This window comes from Athene cunicularia (genome assembly GCF_003259725.1).
Source record: "Athene cunicularia isolate RWA chromosome 1 unlocalized genomic scaffold, athCun1 chr1_part1, whole genome shotgun sequence".
Lineage (NCBI taxonomy): Eukaryota > Metazoa > Chordata > Aves > Strigiformes > Strigidae > Athene > Athene cunicularia.
In genome coordinates this window covers 41,041,472-41,063,605 of record NW_020799091.1, presented here as the reverse complement: position 1 = coordinate 41,063,605, position 22,134 = coordinate 41,041,472, and the positions used below count along the sequence as shown (strand labels likewise).

The 22,134-nt window shown below is 34.4% G+C and overlaps 1 protein-coding gene across 1 annotated transcript in view; it reads left to right on the top strand.

Annotated features, from left to right (window-relative positions):
- KLHL1 (kelch like family member 1) overlaps positions 1-22,134 on the top strand; it is a 237,967-nt gene that overhangs the window by 54,432 nt on the left and 161,401 nt on the right. Inside the window, exon 4 of the mRNA XM_026867823.1 lies at positions 20,081-20,293. Within this exon, the coding sequence (XP_026723624.1) occupies positions 20,081-20,293 (213 nt within the window). The remainder of the gene's footprint in view (positions 1-20,080; positions 20,294-22,134) is intronic.

The window sequence follows — 22,134 nt, the reverse complement described above, 5'->3', positions numbered from 1 at the left end:
TGTTACTGTTGTTCTGTTGCTATCACTAAACTTTTTTTATTCAACCTACGAATTCTCCCTTTTTTGTCCCTCCCCTATTTCACTGGGCAGCAGGGGGAAAAAACTAAGCGACTGGCTGCATGGGGATTGGCTACCAGCCAAGTTCAAATTACATCTTCACATCGGGTATGTTTGGAGTTTCGCTAGTTTTCTTCAGCTCTCTTGGATGCAGTCCTAGAATTTGGTAGATGTGGATGTAAAAGCACAGTTAACATTGAGTCTCCAAGATAGTCAATGAATGCTCTAATGAAGGTGGCTTCCACATCCCCATTTAGGAAGAGTAAGCACTGGTTCCTTTCACACAGTAATGCTCTTGCTGATCGTTCATTTGACTCCTGCATCTAAATCATTGATAAAAATATTTGAACAGGCCTGGCCTTTGAATTGAGACATGAGGAATGCTGCTGATGACCAGTTACTAGCCAGATATAGGCATATTGCTACAACTCTTTGGATTTCACTGTTTAGACGATTGCTTTGTACAGGTAGAAATCCTAAACATCAAACACAGGCTGATGGATTGTGCTTCAGAGCCCAGGTATTTAAGAAATTTGACAAAGTATTTCAGTCCTTTTCAGTGGTTTCATGTTTCCGTGGAAAAGGACATTCTTTTTAAAAAAAAGACATTCAATTTTAGTGGTGCATATAGTCCTACATAAATAAGGATAATTGCAGCAATTTTTCATTTGGTGTTGTGATTTAATATTTATTCAGCATGCATTTGTTTTGTAAGGGAGCAGGTTATAATTTCACTCATTCATTTCTTTTATAATAGAAAAGCACTTGTGGATTGATTTAGGAAAAGTGAAGTATAAACACTGTCATATGTAACGCATTTATGGTTTTCAACAGCTATGTAAAGACTGTACATTGATTCAGCATGGAACAAAACCCATCCTTTTCGGTTTTGTTATATCTCTATACAACATACTCTAAATAAACAATTCTTAATTCTAAAGAAATATTAGCCAATAACTAAAATACTGTAATTCTGAAAAATGTACAACTATTTTATGTTTCTTTTCTTATCAAAGCTTCTTTTTTCAGTATGGCAATGTTATATGCTTTATAATTCTGCAAATTTTATTTAACAGGTTTCTAGCATGCTGAGGTCAGAGATGCCTAGGATGAGAAAGCTTTAGAAAGGAGGCTTATGGGTTTATTTAACTAATGAATGCAAGAGGCAAAATATTCTATATTAGTTCATGTTAATGTACATTTAATAGATAAATGTAAACAAGAACTTATTTCCTAGTTTTTCATTTTCATAATTTACTTTCTTATCACTTAGACTGTGATCTAAGTGGTGCTGTTTCAGTGTTGTTGCCCTACTAAAATCTTTTATTTTTACATTGCTTACTATTTATTTAATTCTCATTTCTGAATTCAAACATAATAGAAATTTAATCAGATTTGTGGAGTATTCTGTGCAAAATTAAGGGTGTTAATTTGTAAATAGATATATTCAAAATTTTTCATCTCATTAATTCTTTTTATTGTGAATCCAATCTTCAGTACTGGTACAGAGCTTAAGCTTTTGTGTCTGCTAGAACATTTCATCAACTTCAGAGTAAATAGGGAAAAAGGACTTCTAAATTCTACAACCTTATTCTGTGACTATGTCTTCATTAAATTGTTATTTTTGACAAATACTCTTTTTTTTTTTTTTTCTATCGATGTCTGTTGTGTTTCATTTCTTACATCTGCGGTAGAATTCTGTAGTCTTCCCTGCTTACAATAAGTTGCCTAGACAAGGCTACTCAAGAAATTATCTGACATTTATAAAACAGATCCTACTGAGAAGACACAGACACTAAAAATCAGATTTTTTCATCTATTTTAATTATATTATATTTGGGGTCCTGATAATTCTGATATTTTATACTTCTGATACTTGAAACTGATATTCCTAAATGCAGCAATTTTCACAGGTGAACTCTAACTTCTGGCATAAGTACTGGTGGTCTAATGTGCAAACTTGCATTTTGGAGATTGTCAGAGAATTCCTTTTACTCTTTTGTAGAACACAGCAAGGCAGGGCTGTGTTCCGAAGTGGTTCCAGAACTAGATAGTTTAATAGAATTGCAGAGACTCTCCCTCATTTGTGAAACTAAGGTTCATCTGGCCCTTTTATGTATCATTTCCTATCATAATTGAGGAGTTGAGGAGTGATTTCTGTTTGTTAGCAAACTTACAGGGAAAAAAAATACAAACAACCTGAAGTGATGTAAATTAGCAGAATGTATTTGTTTAGATCAGTTTCACAAAAAACAAATTGTGTGAGTGCTGGTGATAGATTAGTATAGCCTAGTGCAAAGTCTTTAATAGGTCTAGACCTGTCAGTTTTTTTTTGTTGTAAGAGCAATGTTTTGTGCTTGACAGCAATATAATTGTTCAGAAGGTGAAGTGCTGTGCACTTCTAACATAAATAAAAGAAATATCCCACCCTTCAACCCCTTTCAGCAGAGTTATGTCTAGTCAGTGTAGCCGCTGTTTGCAGGAGGGTTGAAGAAAGAAGAGCAAAGCCTTATGATGCTGCTATCACAGCCAGATAGGTAAGGAAATTGCTTTTCCAAAAATTAGAAATGTTAAAGAGAATAGTTTCAATTGTATTTCATTAAAGATTTCCCTAGAGGTAGTAAATCCAATCCCCTTCCTCTGTATTCTACCCAGAATTAGGATTTTTAGACCTTGAGTTAAAAGTTTAAAACAACAGAATGCATTGCACTATGGCCTCTTCATTTGTTTATGTAACTATATTTAATATTTTAATAGCAGTAATCTAAAATTCACATAATCTAGATATATATTTAAATTAGATGACTTTCTGTACAGAAAACATTGGGGACTGCTTCCCATGTTGTGTATAACATTCCCAAAAGAGCCATATTGCTGATAGGGATCTTTTTACAAGCATACCTTTCAGAAAGTAATCTAAATCCACTGAAATACTACAGATAGTTTTACGTGTTCTGAAAAGACATTCATTTAACAGGACATCAATTTTGCCCAGCACATCAGAATTTCCTTAAAAGGAATGAGAAAATAATGAAAAAGAAAATGAAAGAAAATTGTAAGAGTGTTTTCAATGGCAAGACCATCTGTTAAGCAGTCTTATATGCGTGCTTTAGGCTAGCGTAGTTTCGAGATCACTGTAATGGCCTACTGTTAATTTGGCTTCTGAGACCTGCCAGGCACAGTTTCTTTAACTTTGCTCATTTCAAGAGAAAGCTAGAGGAAAGAAAAGACTGACAAGTTTTATTTAAAATTCCTTTCCAACAATTTATTTCTTTAATTTGTTTAGTAATATTGAGAGTTAACATCTATTTTACATGAACAACTCCACTTGGAAGAAAGATGTGATTTCTCTCTATGTCACACTTGGAATAATGAGTTTATTTGTCTCATATCCATTTTGCAATCACTTTTTGTTCTCTGTTTTTCAGTATTAATAATTTTCATGGTGGTTTACCTCCAGAGATTCATACTGAAAATTTTATTGACTTTAAAAAAAGGGCAAGAAAGCATTCAGGTTATTATTGTAAAGTTTTTTGTGTTTGCTGCCTTATGTGAATATGTGAATTTTGAAGATGTTAGGGAAAAAATCAAAATAGAAAACAAAACAAAACAAAACAAAACAAACAAACAAAAAAAAACAAACAACAAAAACACCCAACATTAAATAGGTGGGAAAAATCACAAACTTTTTTTACATTATTTTGCTGCTTTATCTGAAATTTACCGGTTTAGGTTTTGTTTTAAAGATATTTGGTTTTATGTGAATAGCAGAAAAGCCAGAAAGATAAGTTAGTGATATTGTTTACATTGCTGAAATAGAATAAAAGGGAAAATAAGATAGAATAATACTTTAATGGATGTAGATTAAGTAAATTAATAAGTGCAGTACCTCAATCTTGGTTTGGATTAATTCCTTTCTGCATACACAAATATATATTATATATATTTTAATATAGATTTTATTTATACACATATATTTATATACATATAATGAATATATACATATAAAATATGTATTATCTTATCTATAATTTATATAAATGTGACATGTATAATCTCTCCTGTTATTCAGACAATTATATTATTTTTATTTTAGCATCTCTTAAACTTTCAGTTTGTGCTAAGAAGGTGCTGATGCATCATACCCCCGTATATTTAATTTACACAGTGGGGCTGTTAATCAGCATGCCATAATGTTGTACTTTGCTATGAATAAATTCAAGCTGAGTCACGACTTCTATGTTGTTTTTTGTTGCTGTTGTTTTGGTTATTTTTTGGGGGTTGTTTCTTTTACCTAGGATGCTCTGCATTTTCTGGAATGTTCCTGAAGCTTAATCAGTGTTCCCATTTCTCATGATGGTAAAAAATACCAGAAATTTTTGGGTTTATCAAAATCTATTCTTACATAAACTGTTTTTCTTGTAAATTTTGATTTAACAAAAAGATATTATACAGACTTTTATATTGCCAAATAGAGAACAACTCGCAGTCTACAGAACATGTGAATGACATGCAGCTCTAGACAATATTACCAGTTTTTAACTGTGTAGGCTCACTAATGAGCTATTTAGAATTTCTCTTTTGATGAAATCTTGCGCTGCATCTGTATGAAGACTAACAATATACTCTGTTGCATTAGCCAGCGGGTTGAAAGAAAATGTTATATCCCTCTATCCAGGACTCATGATGCCCAACTGGAATACATTTTCCATCTGGTGGCATTTCAAGAGCAAGTTGAACCAGCTATGAAGCTGAAGCACATAATATATGAAGAGAACCTGAGAGGATTTATGAAAAAACGAAAGCTAAGGGGTACTCAGCATTTTCAGCTACCTGTCAGGGATTATAGAAAAGATCATTCTCTTCTTGAACGTGCTTAATGAGAGGATGTGAGACAACACTCACAACTTATAATTTCTAAGCGAAAAACATTTATTCACAGCAATAGCAGTACTCATTGCAGCAGTTTTCTCAGGCTGTGGAATCTCTGTGCTTGGAAATATTCCAAGCTAAACTCAATAAGGCCGTGAGCATCCTGACCTGTGTTTGAAATGATTTGAGCAAGGGTTGGACTAGATGACCTCCAGAGGTTTGTTTCTACCTGAATTATTTTATGATGCTGTTTCATCAGTCAACCTGATGCATTCATATAAATTCACCACATTTCATTGCTGTCAAATCAAGGGAAAAGATAATATTCAGAAAATAACTAGATGTGATTGTGACATTCCATGATTTTCAGTTTTCAGTAGAATGTATTCCATCGGTAGTGATTATTTTGCTGTTTATTTAATGAGATTTAATTTAGATCAGATTCAAAGCCCTACCTGGAACGTCTTTAGTGTGGGCATATATATGTATATGCATACATATACATGCACATATACACATGCACTTGTGTATATAAACTTGTGGTCTTACTGTCCAAGCTCCGATTACCAAAAAAATAGTTTAATCAATAACATCTGTAATTTTGGACTTGCTATTCATGACATTGAAATGAAAATATTTTCAAAGAAATGAAATAATTTTTGTAAATTATGACTAAATAGTAGCTGCTAGACAGGTGACTTTGCAAACTATACACATTCTGCAGGTGAATTTTTGTTCAGAGAAATAAGAAAGGGAACTTCTATTTTTTTATCTACTGGTTTAAAAAGCCAAATCTCTCAATCTCTCAGGAGTGTAACTGCAAAGTTTACTGCATTACTTTAGTGCAGTTCTATCATATAATGGGCAAACTGTAGCGTTAATATGTAGTGTAATACGCACAAATTAAACTACATATTTAGATAACAACTTGTACAGATAATCTCTCCACATAAAGGAAGGCTGTCAAAACTGTGGAAATCACTAGCTATTATGAAACATTTACTTCTGTTCTGAATTGGACTTCTGACAAGATTGTATCCAAAGCCAATCAATCTTCCATCAGTCTAGTGCTTTTCATAAACTCTAAACGTATTGATTGTTTTGATTCTCAAGGCATGAACCGTGTACTGACACAAAGAGCAAGCACTAAAAACTGCTGAACTTCTCTGCCAGACTTCTGAGGATCAGTATTTTGGAGAGATCCAAACTTTTTCTTTAAGCCAATTTAATTTATTTGTAAAACCAACGCAGAGTATGAACTCGGATGGTTGTTATTGAGATAGTGTTGTGAAATTCCTAGGGGTGATTAAAACCTTACATTAATTAGCAGTTGATTATAATTTTTAAAAGCTATGATCTAAGTATTTATTCAAAGTACACCTGGTTGTTTTCCTATTTGCTGGAAATCTTAGAAATTTATTGCCATGACTCTCATAAAAGTTGGTATCACAATGTGCTTCCACAGAAAGGATTTTGCAAACATGTTTATAAACACTCATGTTTTTCTTATTACAGACTTCAAACATATCAGCATAGATTAATTCTGTAAAATAAATTCCTGAATTAAAATCAACTTTTTTTTTTTTTTTTTCTGGTACTTAAATTGCATTATTAGTTAATGTATTGATTACGTAGTTAAATTACAATAATGTATGTTAATATAATGTTAGTTCTTAATATTCTTAATCTGTTATATCCATCAGGACCTGCTGAGATGTATTGCAACTGATTTATTTATCACACAATTGGTAAAAACCTATTTTAGCAGTCATTGGACATATCTGGAATATATTTTGGAAATGCATTACCTAATTCAATACCTCTTAAACATTTCTGTAAAGTACCTGCTGGAAAAATAAGTAAATATATGAAAATATACATGCTTTGATTCTTTTTCAGTCAGGATGTTGCTGTACAATGACGTAGAAATGCAGAATATCTACTGCTGTCCGGCTCTATGTTTAATTAAAATTGAAAAGGGACAAGAGCAGTCAGAGTTTATCATTACCTTCAGCATATAGGGTATGTTTTGGTGCATGTTTTGTCCAAGCCTGAGCCTTGCGTCCTGGCTCACAGATATTTTTTTCTTGGTGGTGTTCACAGGATAAATATGTGCAGTCAGTTTGTACTGTGTGTATTTCCTGTGCTGATACAAATTAACAAATTTAAGTTGAAATACAAATACCTCAGTTATTTGGAGGAGGGATTAGTCTGTGATGCAAAGATGGGAAAGCACAGATCTCAAAGCCATATAGCACAAGTGCACCAGATTTAGTTCATTGAATGGAACCAGTTTAGTCCACTTACTACTCTGTTTTGCACTGTCTGTGCCACTATCTTCTGTCCATACAGAATTACAGCAGTTAAACCTTTTTTTACTTTTTTTTTTCTTCTGACTTAATAAGGCTGGAATGATGATTAGGAACTCCTTCTAAGAAACTATATCCCAAAGAGCTAGTGTTAGATAGGATTCTAAATCTGATTAAGGTAACTGATTTAAGATTTGAAAATTTTAATATCCCATCAATTATCTTGATTGAGTAGTCCAATATATATGAAAAAATGTTGATGTACAGAAGTACGTTGAACTCAGCTTCAACAGAAGTGCACTGAATTATGTCTTGTTCATGAACACTTAGAATACTTTCTTGGGAACTGATTAAATGGATTAATTCAGAGTGAGGCTTGTATTATGCCCTAAAATTTCTCAGATACCTGAACTATTAACCTCTCTGAAACATAGGCATCAAACTGGTGGTGACACATATTTTGTGTCTTGTCTTCCATAGGGGATTTATACTCCATAATCTCAGCATCTTCACTGCAGAAAGAAGGTGGGATTTAAAAAATGTAATTAAATGCTGTGTTTCCTTTTGGGAATTTCAAAGTAGCAGCCTCTTTACTGCACAGGATTTTGGCTTGCTGTTTACTGACTGCCTTTGCTCATGCACTGTTACATAGGGAGACTGAGTGACCTGTCTGGGTTTTGGATTCTATTCTTCTTGAAAACGTTAAAAACAGAAATATTGACAGAGAATCTGTAAAGCTAAGATAAATAACGATTTAATATGAATGTTCAAGGTAGATAAGGCAAGAGACAGAAATTTAAATTAGTTTTTTTCACTGGTATTTGCTACCAAGGGTCTTAGACCATAAATTCAACTTTTTTTTTTCTTTTAGTATTTAACACAGGATAATTATCTCAAAATTATATGAAAGCTGACAGATCACTAAGACCATTTAGTATTGACCCAAGTATTCTAAAGAAAATGTTAGCTGTGATATGTAACCTAACATCTAATTTGTCCTTGGTAGGGGAAAAATGGCAGCTGATAAATGTGACAGCAGTGAGAGAGAAAAGAGAAAAAAAAATAAATGTCCCACAAAGGCCAGATAGCTTGATATCTGTATAAACTGGTTAAATCATAATAAAAGAGAACAGGAGAAAAGATGGATTAAAAATATGGAAAAAAGTGAAAGAAATTTTGCTATTTCACAAGTCTGTGGGAGTCTGCACAAATTTTCTATTATGTACTAACATTTCCAAAATTCCTTTAAGTCTGTTACTGGCAACTGTTAAAGAAACATAGTCTTAAAGGCATGAGAGAAAAGGTACTCCTGTGGATTAATATCTGGTTAAAAATTAAGAAACAAAGGATCAGAATGAATGTACAGATGTCACTGTGTCAAAAAATACCAATAAGGACCACAAGGCAAATATGTTGTGAATTACTCAAACATTTTCATAAATTGTATGGAAAAAGAGTAAATCATGAAATAAAATGGCTTTGTGGACAGTATAAAATTACTGAGGACAGTAAAAGCCACAAACTGTCTCTAAGAAGTTGCCAAAAGATCTTGTGATAAGCATATAATGGCAAATAAAATGAAATATCAATAAGGTAAAAGTAATGCAGGTGGAGGAATAATCTCTATATGTTTAATGATGGAATCTTATCTATTTATCTCTTATCAGGGAGGGAAAAAAAAAATACTTTTATTCATTGAGATCAGTTGTCTGCTTATGAGAATGTTTCCTGAGCACTTAGGGTGATTACAAAAGAAGAGGCATGCTGGGGAGAATTAGGAAGAAAACTGAGGACAAACTGGGAAGCACCAAATCCTACTCCACTCCGTGGTTTCTTTGCGCCATTAATACTGCTTGTAGCTCTTGTTATCTATTTTCACAAAAAATATATGAAAACTAAAAAGCACTAAAAAAAGAAACAGTGATGTTTGCATCTGTGTAGACCTGTGAGTACGTGCTACAGAGTGATCTTAAGTCTGAATCCTCTGCTATCCAGATCAAACATAAATCCTGCAGCTTAGTTTTCCTTTTTATAGGAAGAAGCATCCAAGGTGAGTCTGGTTAGTATTCTCTTTCCTTGGAACAGCTGGAGTAAAGTCATCTTGAATGGCATTGCAGGGCACTCTGTTTAGTTGTAGCTAAGGATAATAGTGGAATAATAATGGAAACGTGGGGAAAAAAAAAAAAAAACAACTCTGTAAAAGGGGTGTCTTGGTGGTTGGTGGTGATTTGGGGAATTTTTTATCAATGGGGAAGATATGACTACTGAAGATAATAGATACATAAGACATAAATAGCATGGAAAGAGAGAGTGTGATATTATTTCCCTCAGTTCAAAAATTGAGCTTCATCAAATCTATTTGAGCAACAGACTTAAGAGCAAACATAAGGAAATATTTGCCTTTTACAGGTATGTGCTTAAATTGTGTAGCTGACTGCAAGGGAGACAAAACCTAAATAGATTCAAGGTGATATTAAATAAATTGAAGTCCACAAAGTTCTTCTGAACATCTCGTACAGAAAATCCCTAAAATCACACATTTCCAAAATTAATGATACACGGAGATGTAACGTTTACCCTTTAAACTTCCTTCTAATAATTTAAAAAATTACATCTGGTCACAAATGGACCTTTGCTTGCTCTAAACCCGTACAGCTTCTTTATCTTCTATGAGCACTTAAACACTAAGTAACATCTAGGTTCCTAAATTCTGTGCAAGACTGTATCAGTTATCAATAAACTTTTCTGAATAAGTACCCTATTTTTTTTAACGTAATGAATACCTTCTAAAGCATTAGGGTATGAGGAGATCCAATCCTAAAAATTTAGCAAATCTTCATTTTTTTTTGAATGATTTATCTTAAATAATGTTTGTAAATCTGTCCTGCTTTAAAGTCAGCTGTGTTAGGCCACATAACTTTGGGTTTAAATTTCATCTAGTAGCATTCTGCATATATTCAGAAGAAATTATCTGTTTATATGTGTTGATAAATAAAAAGTCAGGAAAGAAATGAGAAGATTTTAGGACTGATAAGTAGTCTGGAAACTTTTTTTGGTCTTTTTTAGGGAAGGTTTATTTAAGTAAGGAACCACTGGCTTTGTAGTAAATAGCTTCGGAAGGTGAGTTTGGGTGCAGTTAGCTCATATTCTTTTAAAACGTATAGAGTATTTTTTCAGTGGTGGATTTTAAAAAGAGTAAAATCATAATGAATTATGTGACAATCTGAACGCGAACTAATGAGAAAAAAACCACAAAGCAACTAACAGGGAAACAGCTATAAAGTTCTCCTCACCTACCCCCCCACTTCCCAATACAGAACTGACACTATGAAATTAGTGCTTATTATAGTTAGTTGATAGCGTGAGATTATTTGATGGCAACATGAAGTCTTAGAGAGAGTGAAACTTAATGTCTGTTCCTTCAAAATCTGTAATTTCCAAAGCACCAATAAAACAAGAGTAACTGTCAGTTTAATCAATATTACGTGCAGGATGACAAATGTTTTACAATTTCACTTCAGTCTGAAATTTGTCTTTTGGGATTCACACAGTAGTTTAATATATTTTCAACATTCATTTAACAGGTGTTTTTAAGGGTTCTGTTAAAGGCAACAACTTAATATGGCAAGTTTTCAGCAGCCTTGTATCTTGACAAACCACTTAACATCTAAATACAGTGGTTATTGTATGTTATATATCATTATTTTGTTAGAAAGCATATGGAAATCACAGTTGCTAATGATCAGACATCTTTGTATGAATTTTCTGAAATACTGTGAAGTACAAAAAGTTTGTTATTTAGGGGAGGGGTATGTGTGGCTATTTTAATTAACATTGTACCATAACACTGTGTCTTTAGAATTAATCTGGATTTAATGTGCTTGAAGGCTGTAAGTACTGTCAGAAAGTAATTACCATATGACTTTCTTCAAGCATGCTTACAGAGTGAAAGTCTTTGGAAGTTCCCTTTACATAGAGAGGAACAGAATCCTTTTTGTGTTCCGATGTTTTTCTCATTTGGAATATATTATCTTTTTACTTACTAGTTAAGACTCTCAGGAATGCTTCAAATAATAATACTTGATGTTAGTTAAAAGGTAGATTAGAATCCAACAATGAAAAACAGTATGTGAGAGAATGATTCAAGCACATGATTCAGGCATTTTCTGAACTTTATATTTTCCATATGATGGGCTATTTGTTTTCTAGAATGCTCTTGGAAGGTAAATACTTCAACACAGTGATTTTCTACAAATTAATCAGAATTACTAAAGTTTTCATATGTCTCTGCTGTGATTTTTTTTAAAATATTTTGTTTCAGTTAAAGTGACTACTGAATCTGAAATATCAACATAAACTACCATTCTTAAACATTTCACTCCCCAGACAAAACTAACTAAAACGTTTTCCAGCTACAGAATATATCACGTGACACAGAATACCTATGCTTTGAGATAGCTAATGAAGAGTTAGTAACTGTTGCCAATCTTTGTAGTGTGGAAAGGAAAGTAATAGAACAAGGCATTTTTTCTCTATGATCATGCAATTCCCCATGGTTCATTAGATGCATTTTCATTTTAATGGCTACTTATTTTTAATTCAAGTTTGGAGTACAGGAATGTAAGAAAAGATTTCACTCTAATGCTCTGACTGAGGTTTCAATTTCCTTTTTGAATATTATCTTAATTACAGTATTTATTAATCATTTATGAAAGTAGAAGCTTTTTTGATAGACTTGATCTTGCATATGCCTTCAACCTTTGCTTTGTGCTGTATTCCATCACATTTCACTGGCTCAGTAGGGTGAGGATAGGTCAGTGAATGATTATAAGATTACCAGTGAGTTTGTAGGTGCTACTACAAGAAACAGTGCAATTCATTCAGTATCTTGTTTTCACTCCTGAACATTACAACGTCGTGTTACAGGACACAGTGCTTTGAATGCTTTGAATGTAAAAGCAATTCTACAAGCACTCAACTCCTTTGAGTTATTAACGAACCGAGAGATAATTTTAAGTTTTTTAAGTTTTGTTGCTAATGGGCTTATTAATCAGACTGAGAAATTAATAATAAGAACTGGTATGTATGAGTGGATGACAGATGAGTTCAAATGGGAAATTAGACACACATTTTAATGCTGAGGATGATTGCTTCTGAAAGCTACTGCAAAAGTGGCAAATTACCCATCTCCAGATGTCTTTGAGATGATCCCTTTATAAGAAGCAATCTTCAGTGGATCAGATGTAATTAGGTTCAACAAAAGTGTAACTGGGTTAAAACAAAACTGAAGGATTCCAAGGCAGTTCTCTGCTGTACGGGGAAACCACCTCATGTAATCCCTTTAGTAAACTTCATCCTAAATTATTACACTGATTCTAACAGACCTGTTCCCTGTCTACCCACTGGCAATCTGTTCTAGAGCTGCTTTATCAGCAATATTTTTTTTTCCTGATTTCCAGGTTTCTTTTAATCAGATTCGATTTAGATGAGGTTCCTGTTTGGCTTGTTCCTCTCCATTTTGCTTGTTTTCCTTTTCTATTACTGTAATCAGAGTAAACAAGACAGGAGCTCCTTTAAGACACAAAACTATGTGCTGACCTTGACATAAATGTTACATTTGTGCTTTTCTGCATCCAAACTTGGTTTGCAATGTGGTTCAAAGGCCAGATTACACAGATTGCCACAAACCTCTAACTGAATACCAGCATCCTCCCTAGTTGAGGATTCTGTGTAATAAGTGGAATAAACTACAGCAGTGGCTGAAAGAATTGTTTTATTAATCCACAGGCCTCAACTCTAGCATACACCGTGGTCATGCACAGTAAATTACATTAAATGCTGAGACACACTTGTAGTCTTTGAGTAACCCACTGCCTAATAGTGCTGCTTCTGAGACCTCTCAAACACAAATTTTGTCTTTACTTATCTAGTGTAAGATGGCATGAGCTGCAATTCCAACTCTTGTCTTCAGTCATGAGTGCTCCAATACAGTGTCCTACCAGGGCTGATTTGATCAATATGAGCTAGTACTTGCTGTACCTGCTGCAGAATGTATGTTCTCATCCTGAGTGTGTTTTAATCTATCCATGGCTAGAGTATTCCAGCAATGGCCAGAAGCTGTGGGGAGTGTTGATGGGGCTTTTAGTGGAAGACATCCCTTTTTCCTAAACTCATTATCTTACCCTTGCATTATCCTGCCCTGCATGATGTTGTAAGTGATGGTCCTTATGTCCCCCTGTCCTACACAATGGTTCTGTTCCTCCTCCATGGGTGTTACTAGTTATGGAATGGTTTATCTTCTGTGGTTGCTCCAGTGGTTGTGTGAGCGTTTTTTCATGAGAGTCTGAGAGAGATGGGACTCTTTATCCTGGAGAAGAGAAGGCTCAGGGGGAATCTTGCCAATGTGTATAAATGCCTGATGGAAGGGATTGAAGGTGAGAGGGGCAGACTCTTCTCAGTAGTGCCCAGTGATAGGACAAGAGGAAATGGTGACAAACTAAAACACATTAAATTCCATCAGAACACAAGAAAACATTTTTTTAGTGTGAGAGTGGTCAAACACTGGAATACACTGTGAATAGAGGTTGTGGAGTGACTTTCTGTGGAGATATTAAAAACCTGACTAATTACAGTCACGGACAACCTGTTCTATCTGACCCTGCTTGAATAAGGGCTTTGGACTAGATGATCTCAAGAGCTGCCTTCCAATCTAAATGATTATGTGAGTCTGTGGCCTATGGATTAAAGAAGCCACGGTGGCCAGACTAAATTGGATGATAATGCTGGATTGGGGCAGCAAACTTGTACCAAAGCATAATTACAGGAGCAGGGTATGGAAGAATAAAAAAGTCATGCTAGGAGAGTGAGACAGTGAGAGTGTCATAATGATTGCTTCCATAGAGTGTTATAATTTAAATACAGAAACTTGTTGTTTTGTTATCTAGGTGAGAAGGGTTTCATTCCTGCTGTGCAAACAGGACAATTTAAAAAGTTAGGGAAGCTCATATTTTCCATATTTGATAAGTGCTAAGGGTACATCTTGTAAAAGCAAAAGAAGAGTCACCAGATTCAGAACAAGTGTGCATCCACACTTTACAATAATAAGCACCAATGTGACAGTTTGCGCTGTGAATCTATTTTTGCCACTTTTAGCCTTTTCAGTCCAAAATACCAACTATGATTGATGTATTTGCCAAGAGTTCTCAGCACAGTTTCAAGAGCAAGAGTGATCAATCTGATCTAATTCAAGTCATGGAACACAAACATTCCTGGTTTTTAGATCCCCAGACTGTGCTTCCTGGTTCTATTAACTTTATTTTGCGAGGGTAAACTAAAATTAAAAGGATTTAAAAAAAAAAAAAAGGAAAAAAAGGAAAGATGAGGTATATAAATAACAAGAGAACTGGTTTACAGGCTACTGGAGGTCCGTTTTTCCTAGCTACCATGGTAGGAAGAGCACGTTATGTATGCACAGGGGCGTTACCCTCAGGAGATTCAGGGTTTATGGGATTACAGGACCTTCCAGAACAGTGTTGGAAGACTGTTTCAGTCAGGGGGAACAAGATATGTAAAGGTCCTCATCCATTTACCAAGTTATGTTTAGTTTGTGTACAAGTTTAGGCTTCTTGAATCTTCTTAGATATGAAAAAGAATACACACAGCATGTGTGAGCCACGGTCCTTTAGTAAAGCAAGAAACAAACATTAACCATTCTGACAGTTAAGTAAACATGCAAGACTAAGGCACTCTAGCTTGAAAGTTTTAGCCAGTTTATTGTGACCTGGCATATCAGCAAACATCTATGACCAACTGGTTATGAACCATATTTCGATTGTGAAATCCCATAATGCTGCATTATACTGACAATGAATTAGACAATAATATGGCTAATTCTGCAGAGCCATATCCTAAAACCTGAAAATTTGAAAAATAAATATTTTAAAAGTTGCAAGTGAAAAAGGAAAATACTTAGATTGTGGTAGTCTATCATCTAGAAGTCGCTATTAAAATTTCAGTATGCTGTGAGAGCTAGTATCCGTAGTTACAATCTCTTCTATCCTCACTTTGCTGTCCGCTCCCCAAAAAGCAGCAGCTGCTGATCTCTCTTTCCACTGACACAGTTCAGAGGAGCATCCACCGACATGATCTCTTCCCAGTCGCTGCCTGCCCTTTGAACTCCTCAGCCTCTATATCCCTTTCATAATGGTGACATCAGGCTGGCATCTGGTAGTGGAAGAAACATGTAACTCTTTGGATTACACAGGGAAAATGGAGCTCCTCTCAGATAAAATCTGCTATTTGTCTAGAGAAGCAGACCATAAGCATATTAACAAGTCCTGGTCTTTTCTCTAATGGGAGTTCAGGAACTTGTAAAGTCCATTCTCCTTAGGAAAGAAGATACATGATAGGACATTTTTTTGCAAAAGAGATTTAGTCTTCTATGATACACAGCTGATAGGGAAAACTGGGTGTACAAAACAAGAGGGCTGAATTCAATGTAGCACAGAGGCGGTAATTCCAGACTGAAATAGTTCCAGACTTGACCAAAATCAAAACTGACATTCAGGTCTTTAGCACTTCCAAAACTACACCGTATGATTTAATATGGAAACGAGGCACACTGTTTATTAATTTATTTACATGTTCTCATGAAAACTTGGGTTCTAATCTAAAATCAGCATGGGCTTAAAATATTCATTGACACTAGTCATTTACTATTTAAGTGGTAGTGTACAGATACCTTTTTTCTAGTGTTATTTTATGCCTTTCTCATTTTTGTATTGGAAAGGCCACAGCATCAAAATCAATAAAATGTAAAACTTCTTAAATAAGACCCCTACATCCAAAACAAAAGAACCTGCTAAGCATTTTACTGCCACAGCAACTCTGGTGTAACAGGTTCTATAATATCATTCTCAGAATGTGAAGTTCTTTGTCAAAGTATGAGAATATTTCCTAATTTTTATAATACCAAATAAAATATTCTCAGGTTCTTCCATAAAACCAATATATGCTGATTAGTGAATCAATGACATAAACATCAATGAAAACTAACTTTTGCAATATAATTTGATTCCATATGGAATAATGATCATTACAAGTCTTCATTAAAAAAAAAAATAATAATTTGTATTGATAACATCATTCTAAGAATATATAGAGCAGAATTCATTTTTATTACATTCTGTTTGGAAATAGATTCATTTCATTAGAGCATTTCTGTTCCTATGATGCAGAATCTGTTAGATACTCAGGTGCTTGCTTATCTACTTTTAAATAGGTATATATTTTGTTTACATGACTCTAGCGTGCTAATACTTAATGGTCACTTGATTCTAACCCTGTGTGCTGCTGAAAAGATTTAAGTGAAACAGCTCCGCCATGGAAGTGCTGTGACCCCACAGCAATGTTTATTGCATGATCATTTTGAGAAAGTGGAAGGGCAGTCAAGTAAGACATAGCTTTCTCCAAGTGGCTTCAAAGGCTTTCATACTTTCTACTGTAAGTTAACTTTTTTAAAAATTTAAAAGCAAAACTACACTAATCTACTTAAAATGTTACAGTTCTTGCTGAAGGGAAAGGCCAAGTGAAAGACCCATGCAGGAGAGGCATTAGTCACATCCCAGCTGATCTTACAAGATTTATGAAACAGTGAAGACCGGATCTATAAAGCTTCTTAAGTAGCAGAGTCAGAAGTTACAGGCCCTGAAAACTCATAGACCTGTCACATAACCCTGGACGTGCTTAAATACTGAGTACCCTTATTCGCAAAATTAAGGTTTCTCAGCCCATGAAGACTTAAGCATTCCTGAAAGCACTTCACTAGAGCAGGACTGAGTAGCTTAATTCCTAAATTTCACCTTAATTTCAGGAGAATTACAAATTTATTTCATTTACCCAGAAAATTTTAATCAGAGGTTTGCAGACATCTTTTGTATCCTGTTCCCTAAAGTGCAAAAATGAAGATCAATTATTTTTTTAAAAGAAGGGCAGATAATTTTCCATGATAAACAGATAATAAATTATTTCTGTTACAATAAAACAGCAAGTCATTGAAATATGCTTTGCTGCTCCAAATGAAATGAATCTCAAGAAATTAAAATGTGATGTAGGAAGTTCTAAACATTCAGTAGTCAATTTAGGAAATGCTGAATAGGAGTTTTTAAAAATGAGAGAGTTTTTAGCTCTGAAGATCAAGAACTTGGGTTTTATTGCTGGTTTTTATGTATAAAATATACATAAATACACTATATAAATGTATATATATACAGAAGTTACATAAAGAATTTTTATTAAATAGCATTTTCTAATATACTCTGCCCTAAGTAATTGTGAAACTAGGGTAATTAAGTCCAGATGTTTAGAAGAACAGATTTGAGCTCTTATGTTTTATCTGAAAACTTTGTTCAATTCTTCTTTCAGTCAATGGTAAATCAGTAGAGAAGCTGGAATAAGTTCTCCATAAGCATATATCCAAATGAAAAGACAATTAAAAGTTATAAAAAATCTTAATCAAACCTAAAATTATTATTCTGAATTTAGAGCCCCTGCTCTGAGTGTTATTCAAAATTAATTAAGTTCTGTGAGTTCACAGAATGTATTCCACCATCTCAATGCTTCTCAATAATATTAGGTCTTTGGATTAATATGCTATTGCAAAGTTTGATGTTGGTTCCTATTACAAACTAGAGTTATATTTTTTTCATAATGGGATTTAATGTCAGTTGAATCAGTCTTAATTAAACTTTGGCCTATAAATAATTTTATTGAGAAGTGAGATTAATTTTTTTTTTTTTTTTTTTTGTTTTAAAATTAATTAAGCCAACTTGTGGTTAAGTGCCTGCAAACTAGTTCCCTTATATTTCCAAGCTATGGTATAAAGTTCTAGTCACACAATTTAAACTTTATTCAGAGTCAACAGATTAAAACCTTGGGCCATAAAAATCTAGGGTTTTAGGTACCTATTGACACTTAATCAAGCAATTTAGAAAAAAGAACTGAGTCATGTTTTGATCTATTTATCAGTTATGTAAAGATAACAGCATGGTTACTACAGACCATGTCCATATACCTTTGATTTTCTGTTGTGTCAGCATGCTGTTTTGGATGTGTACGTGGAGTTTTAAAAAGTTGCTCATTGAAAGTTAAGTTTTACATGGAAAAGAATTCACATTCATAAGAATAAGCATCACTTTAAGCTTTAGCTGATTTATTGTATTTGCACATATGTATTTGACGTGAATTGGATTACATATTTCAATGAACTGCTGTCATAATTTTTTTCATGTCTATTATTCATCTCTGCTACATTATTTAAAATAATATGCAGTTATTTTTAATAGATTCTTCTAAGCAGTAACTTTTTAAAAAATATGATGTTGGAGAATTAAAATAATTTCTTTGTATTGCATGGGGCAAGATGAAGACAATATGTGACTTCCTAGAGCTAGAGTATAATTCTGATGTTTTAAGTGTTCCACCATTTCTTTTTTCTGTATTAGGTATATTATCTCAGTAAATATTGTGTTACTTCTGTTTAAATTCCTGATGACCAGGAAGTCTTTCCCCTTGCCCAGACCCAAGCAAGCAATTATAAACAGCATTGATTTGAATTTTGATATGCTAAGAACTGAATTGAGTGGGTGTAGCAGTGGAATTATCCTCTTCCCTCAGTTTTGATGTTCTTACACTTAAGTCCTTGACTGTTTCATCATTCCTTTCTTACTTCTCAGTCTCATGAAGTCTTATCACAGAATCACGAAATCATCTAGGTTGGAAAAGACCTTAAATATCGAGTCCAACCATTAACCTTACATCGACCGTTCTCTTACACCATATCCCTATCCAAAATATCACTATGAAATTCTTTATTATATTTTATCTATCAGATATTGTAACTTCTCCCTCAAATAAATTTTACATTTTATGTCAAAAATTAGACTTTTTTTCCAGGAGGAGGCTATTGTGCCTCCAGTGTATACCTACTTCACTTTCTTCTTACACTTGTCTATGAATTAAGAATATGAATACACATTTGCAATTTCTCCAGAGAGATCAAGTAGCCTAAAAAAATAATATTTGCAGAAAGATACTCTGCAGAACTGTGCTTCTGTTGTGTCCTGTTAATGTAGGGTAGGTAGTTCAGAGAGCACTTAATTCATTCCTTAGGATTCTGTCATCTAAATTAAACATTTTTGTTTAGTTTTATATAGTTTATAAGTTTTTATACTTTCTATTTAGTTTTTTATAATTGTCCCCACATGTATTAAAAATTGTAATACTGTGAGGTTTTAATTGCTGTATACATTTTGCATGTTAGCTGGATGTTAACACTCTATTCTTAACAAGTTCAAGAAGTAATGCTAAGTTCATTGTGTTGATCTTCCTCTCAGCCTTGTCATATATATATAGACAGACGTCATCTGGATATTGATAATATAACTATATGACTGACAAGTTATTTAAGAAACAGATCAGATGATAGTGAAAAAATACAGTAAAAAGTATGTACATGTAAAGATTTACAATATATTGAATGTACTCCTTTACAACTGAGTTTAAAAAAATTTCAAGCAATATGCACATCTGCCCTAGCCTTTACTAATTCTGACAATTTTAATTAAAATATTACCATATAATCGTCATATTGTTTTATGAATATATTCATGTATGAATTATAACTATAGCTATTTAATTCTAGTCATCTTTGGTTTGTTTTTCTCTTGAGCCGTAAGAGGGCTGGGTATGGCAGATACTGACTAATCCTGTAGGTTTATTAGCTTTAACAGCTGCTTTTGTTTTTTTCCAGCATTACTGAATCTGAAATACTTTCTTCTTCTCAGGAGAATATAATGGAAGTTATAAGAAATCAAGAATTTTTACTTCTACCAGCTGAAGAACTCCATAAACTTCTTGCTAGTGATGATGTGAATGTTCCTGATGAAGAGACCATTTTCCATGCCTTAATGATGTGGGTGAAGTATGATATGCAGAGGCGATGCAATGACCTGAGTATGCTACTTGCTTATATCAGATTACCACTGCTTCCACCTCAGGTATTTTTTAAGTTATTATTTTATTTCAATAATAATAATAACAACAACACTGTTATTGTGATTATAATCTGCAACTGCTGAATACTTCATGTGTTCAAAAGTAAAACTGTTCCATTTTAGAAAAAAATGAATGGCAGCCCTTCATCCAGAGTGACCCCAATAAACTTGAGGATTCGGCCAACAGATACCCAAGAAGTGCAGAGTTGTGAAACTGGGGAGTAACCTCAGATATCTTAACATGCTAAGAAGGACAGCCAGAATAGTAAATATTCTCAAAAAATTATGCTGGTTATTATGACAGGTACCAGACTGAGTATGAGCCAACAGCATGAATGAGGAAAACTACTTATTGGTCTACATCAGGAAAAATTCTGTCAGCAGGCCATATAAAGTTGTTATTCCCATAATATGTGGTGCTGCTAAGGCTGTACCTGGAATAGTGTTTCCAGTTTTGCCCTCTACAGTTCAAAAGGCATAGGAAGAAACTGGAGAATGTCCAGTCATGGGCTACCAAAATGGTATGTCAGTTGGGAGAGGAGAGGCTGAGGGAGTCGGTTTGTTTAGTCTGCTGACGAGGATGCTAAGCAGTGACAGAATTGCAATTTAAGATCTCCTGAAGGGAAGATCATGGAACCAAATTCTTCTTGGGAACACCACAATATGTAAGAAGGGGCAAACAACACAAATTGTAGCATGGACAGTTCAGGCTTGACATTGGCGGTGGGGGAAGTCACTTGGAAAGCACTACTGCAGCAAGTTTTTTCTGAGGCTAAGGAATCTTCATTGAAAATTTTCTTGAATTAGCTAGACAAGATGATCACCAAATTCAGTGTTGGCACTATCCCTGATCTGAGCGAGAGGTTGAACTAGTTGTCCAGTGGAGGTCCTTTGGAGCTCCCTTCCTATGAATGCTTCTATGATTTTGTGATTCAAGCTTCAGTTTCCTTTTTTTTTTTTCCAGAAAGGAATAGTAATTTTTCTTCTGTCTAGTACCTCCAGATAATCATTCTCCTTTAGCTATGTACTGGGTCTGGCTGGGTTGGAGTTAACTTTCTTCATGGCAGCCTGTAATGGTGCTGAGCACTTGTGGTTCAGTGTTGGTAACACACCAACGGTTTGGCTATTGTTGAGCAGTGATTACAAAACATCAAGGCTTTCTCTCTTCCCTACCCCACTAACCCTCCAAAAGCTAGTAGGTCAGCCGTGGCAAGAGGTCGAGAGGAGACACAGACAAGACTGCTGACCCCAAGTGACCAAAGGGATATTCCATAGTGTATGACATGGTGCTCAGCAATAAAAATCTCATGAAAAGGAGGAGAAAGTGGGGTGATGATTGTGGTTAATGCCATTTGTCTTCCCAAGCAACTGTTACATGTACTGAGGCACTGTTTACCAGGGTGTGGCTGGACATCTGCCTGACAATGGGAAGTAGTGAATTAATTCCTCCTGTTGCTTTGCTTGTATGCACAAGTTTTGTTTTCCCTATTAAACTCCCTTTATCTTGATCCCGGAGTCTTCTCACTTTCCTTTTATTTTCTCTCCATCCCACAGAAGAGGGGAGTGAGTGAGAGAGTGTTTGGCTGCTGTCCAGGGTCAACCCATCACAGCCATTTTTGACACCCCACATTGGGCACGAAAAAGGACTGCTTATGGGGAATTTCACAACACAGAATTAGGCAGTGATGAGTAAGGTCAGAACCAGCTGCCATGTTAGTCTTGGTTTTTGATGGTGACTTTTAGATCATTCCATAATTGTAATAGCAATAATTTCAGATCATATCAATGATTACAGGAGGTATTTCTACATAGGAAGACAGAGACAATGTTCTCACATATCTAAA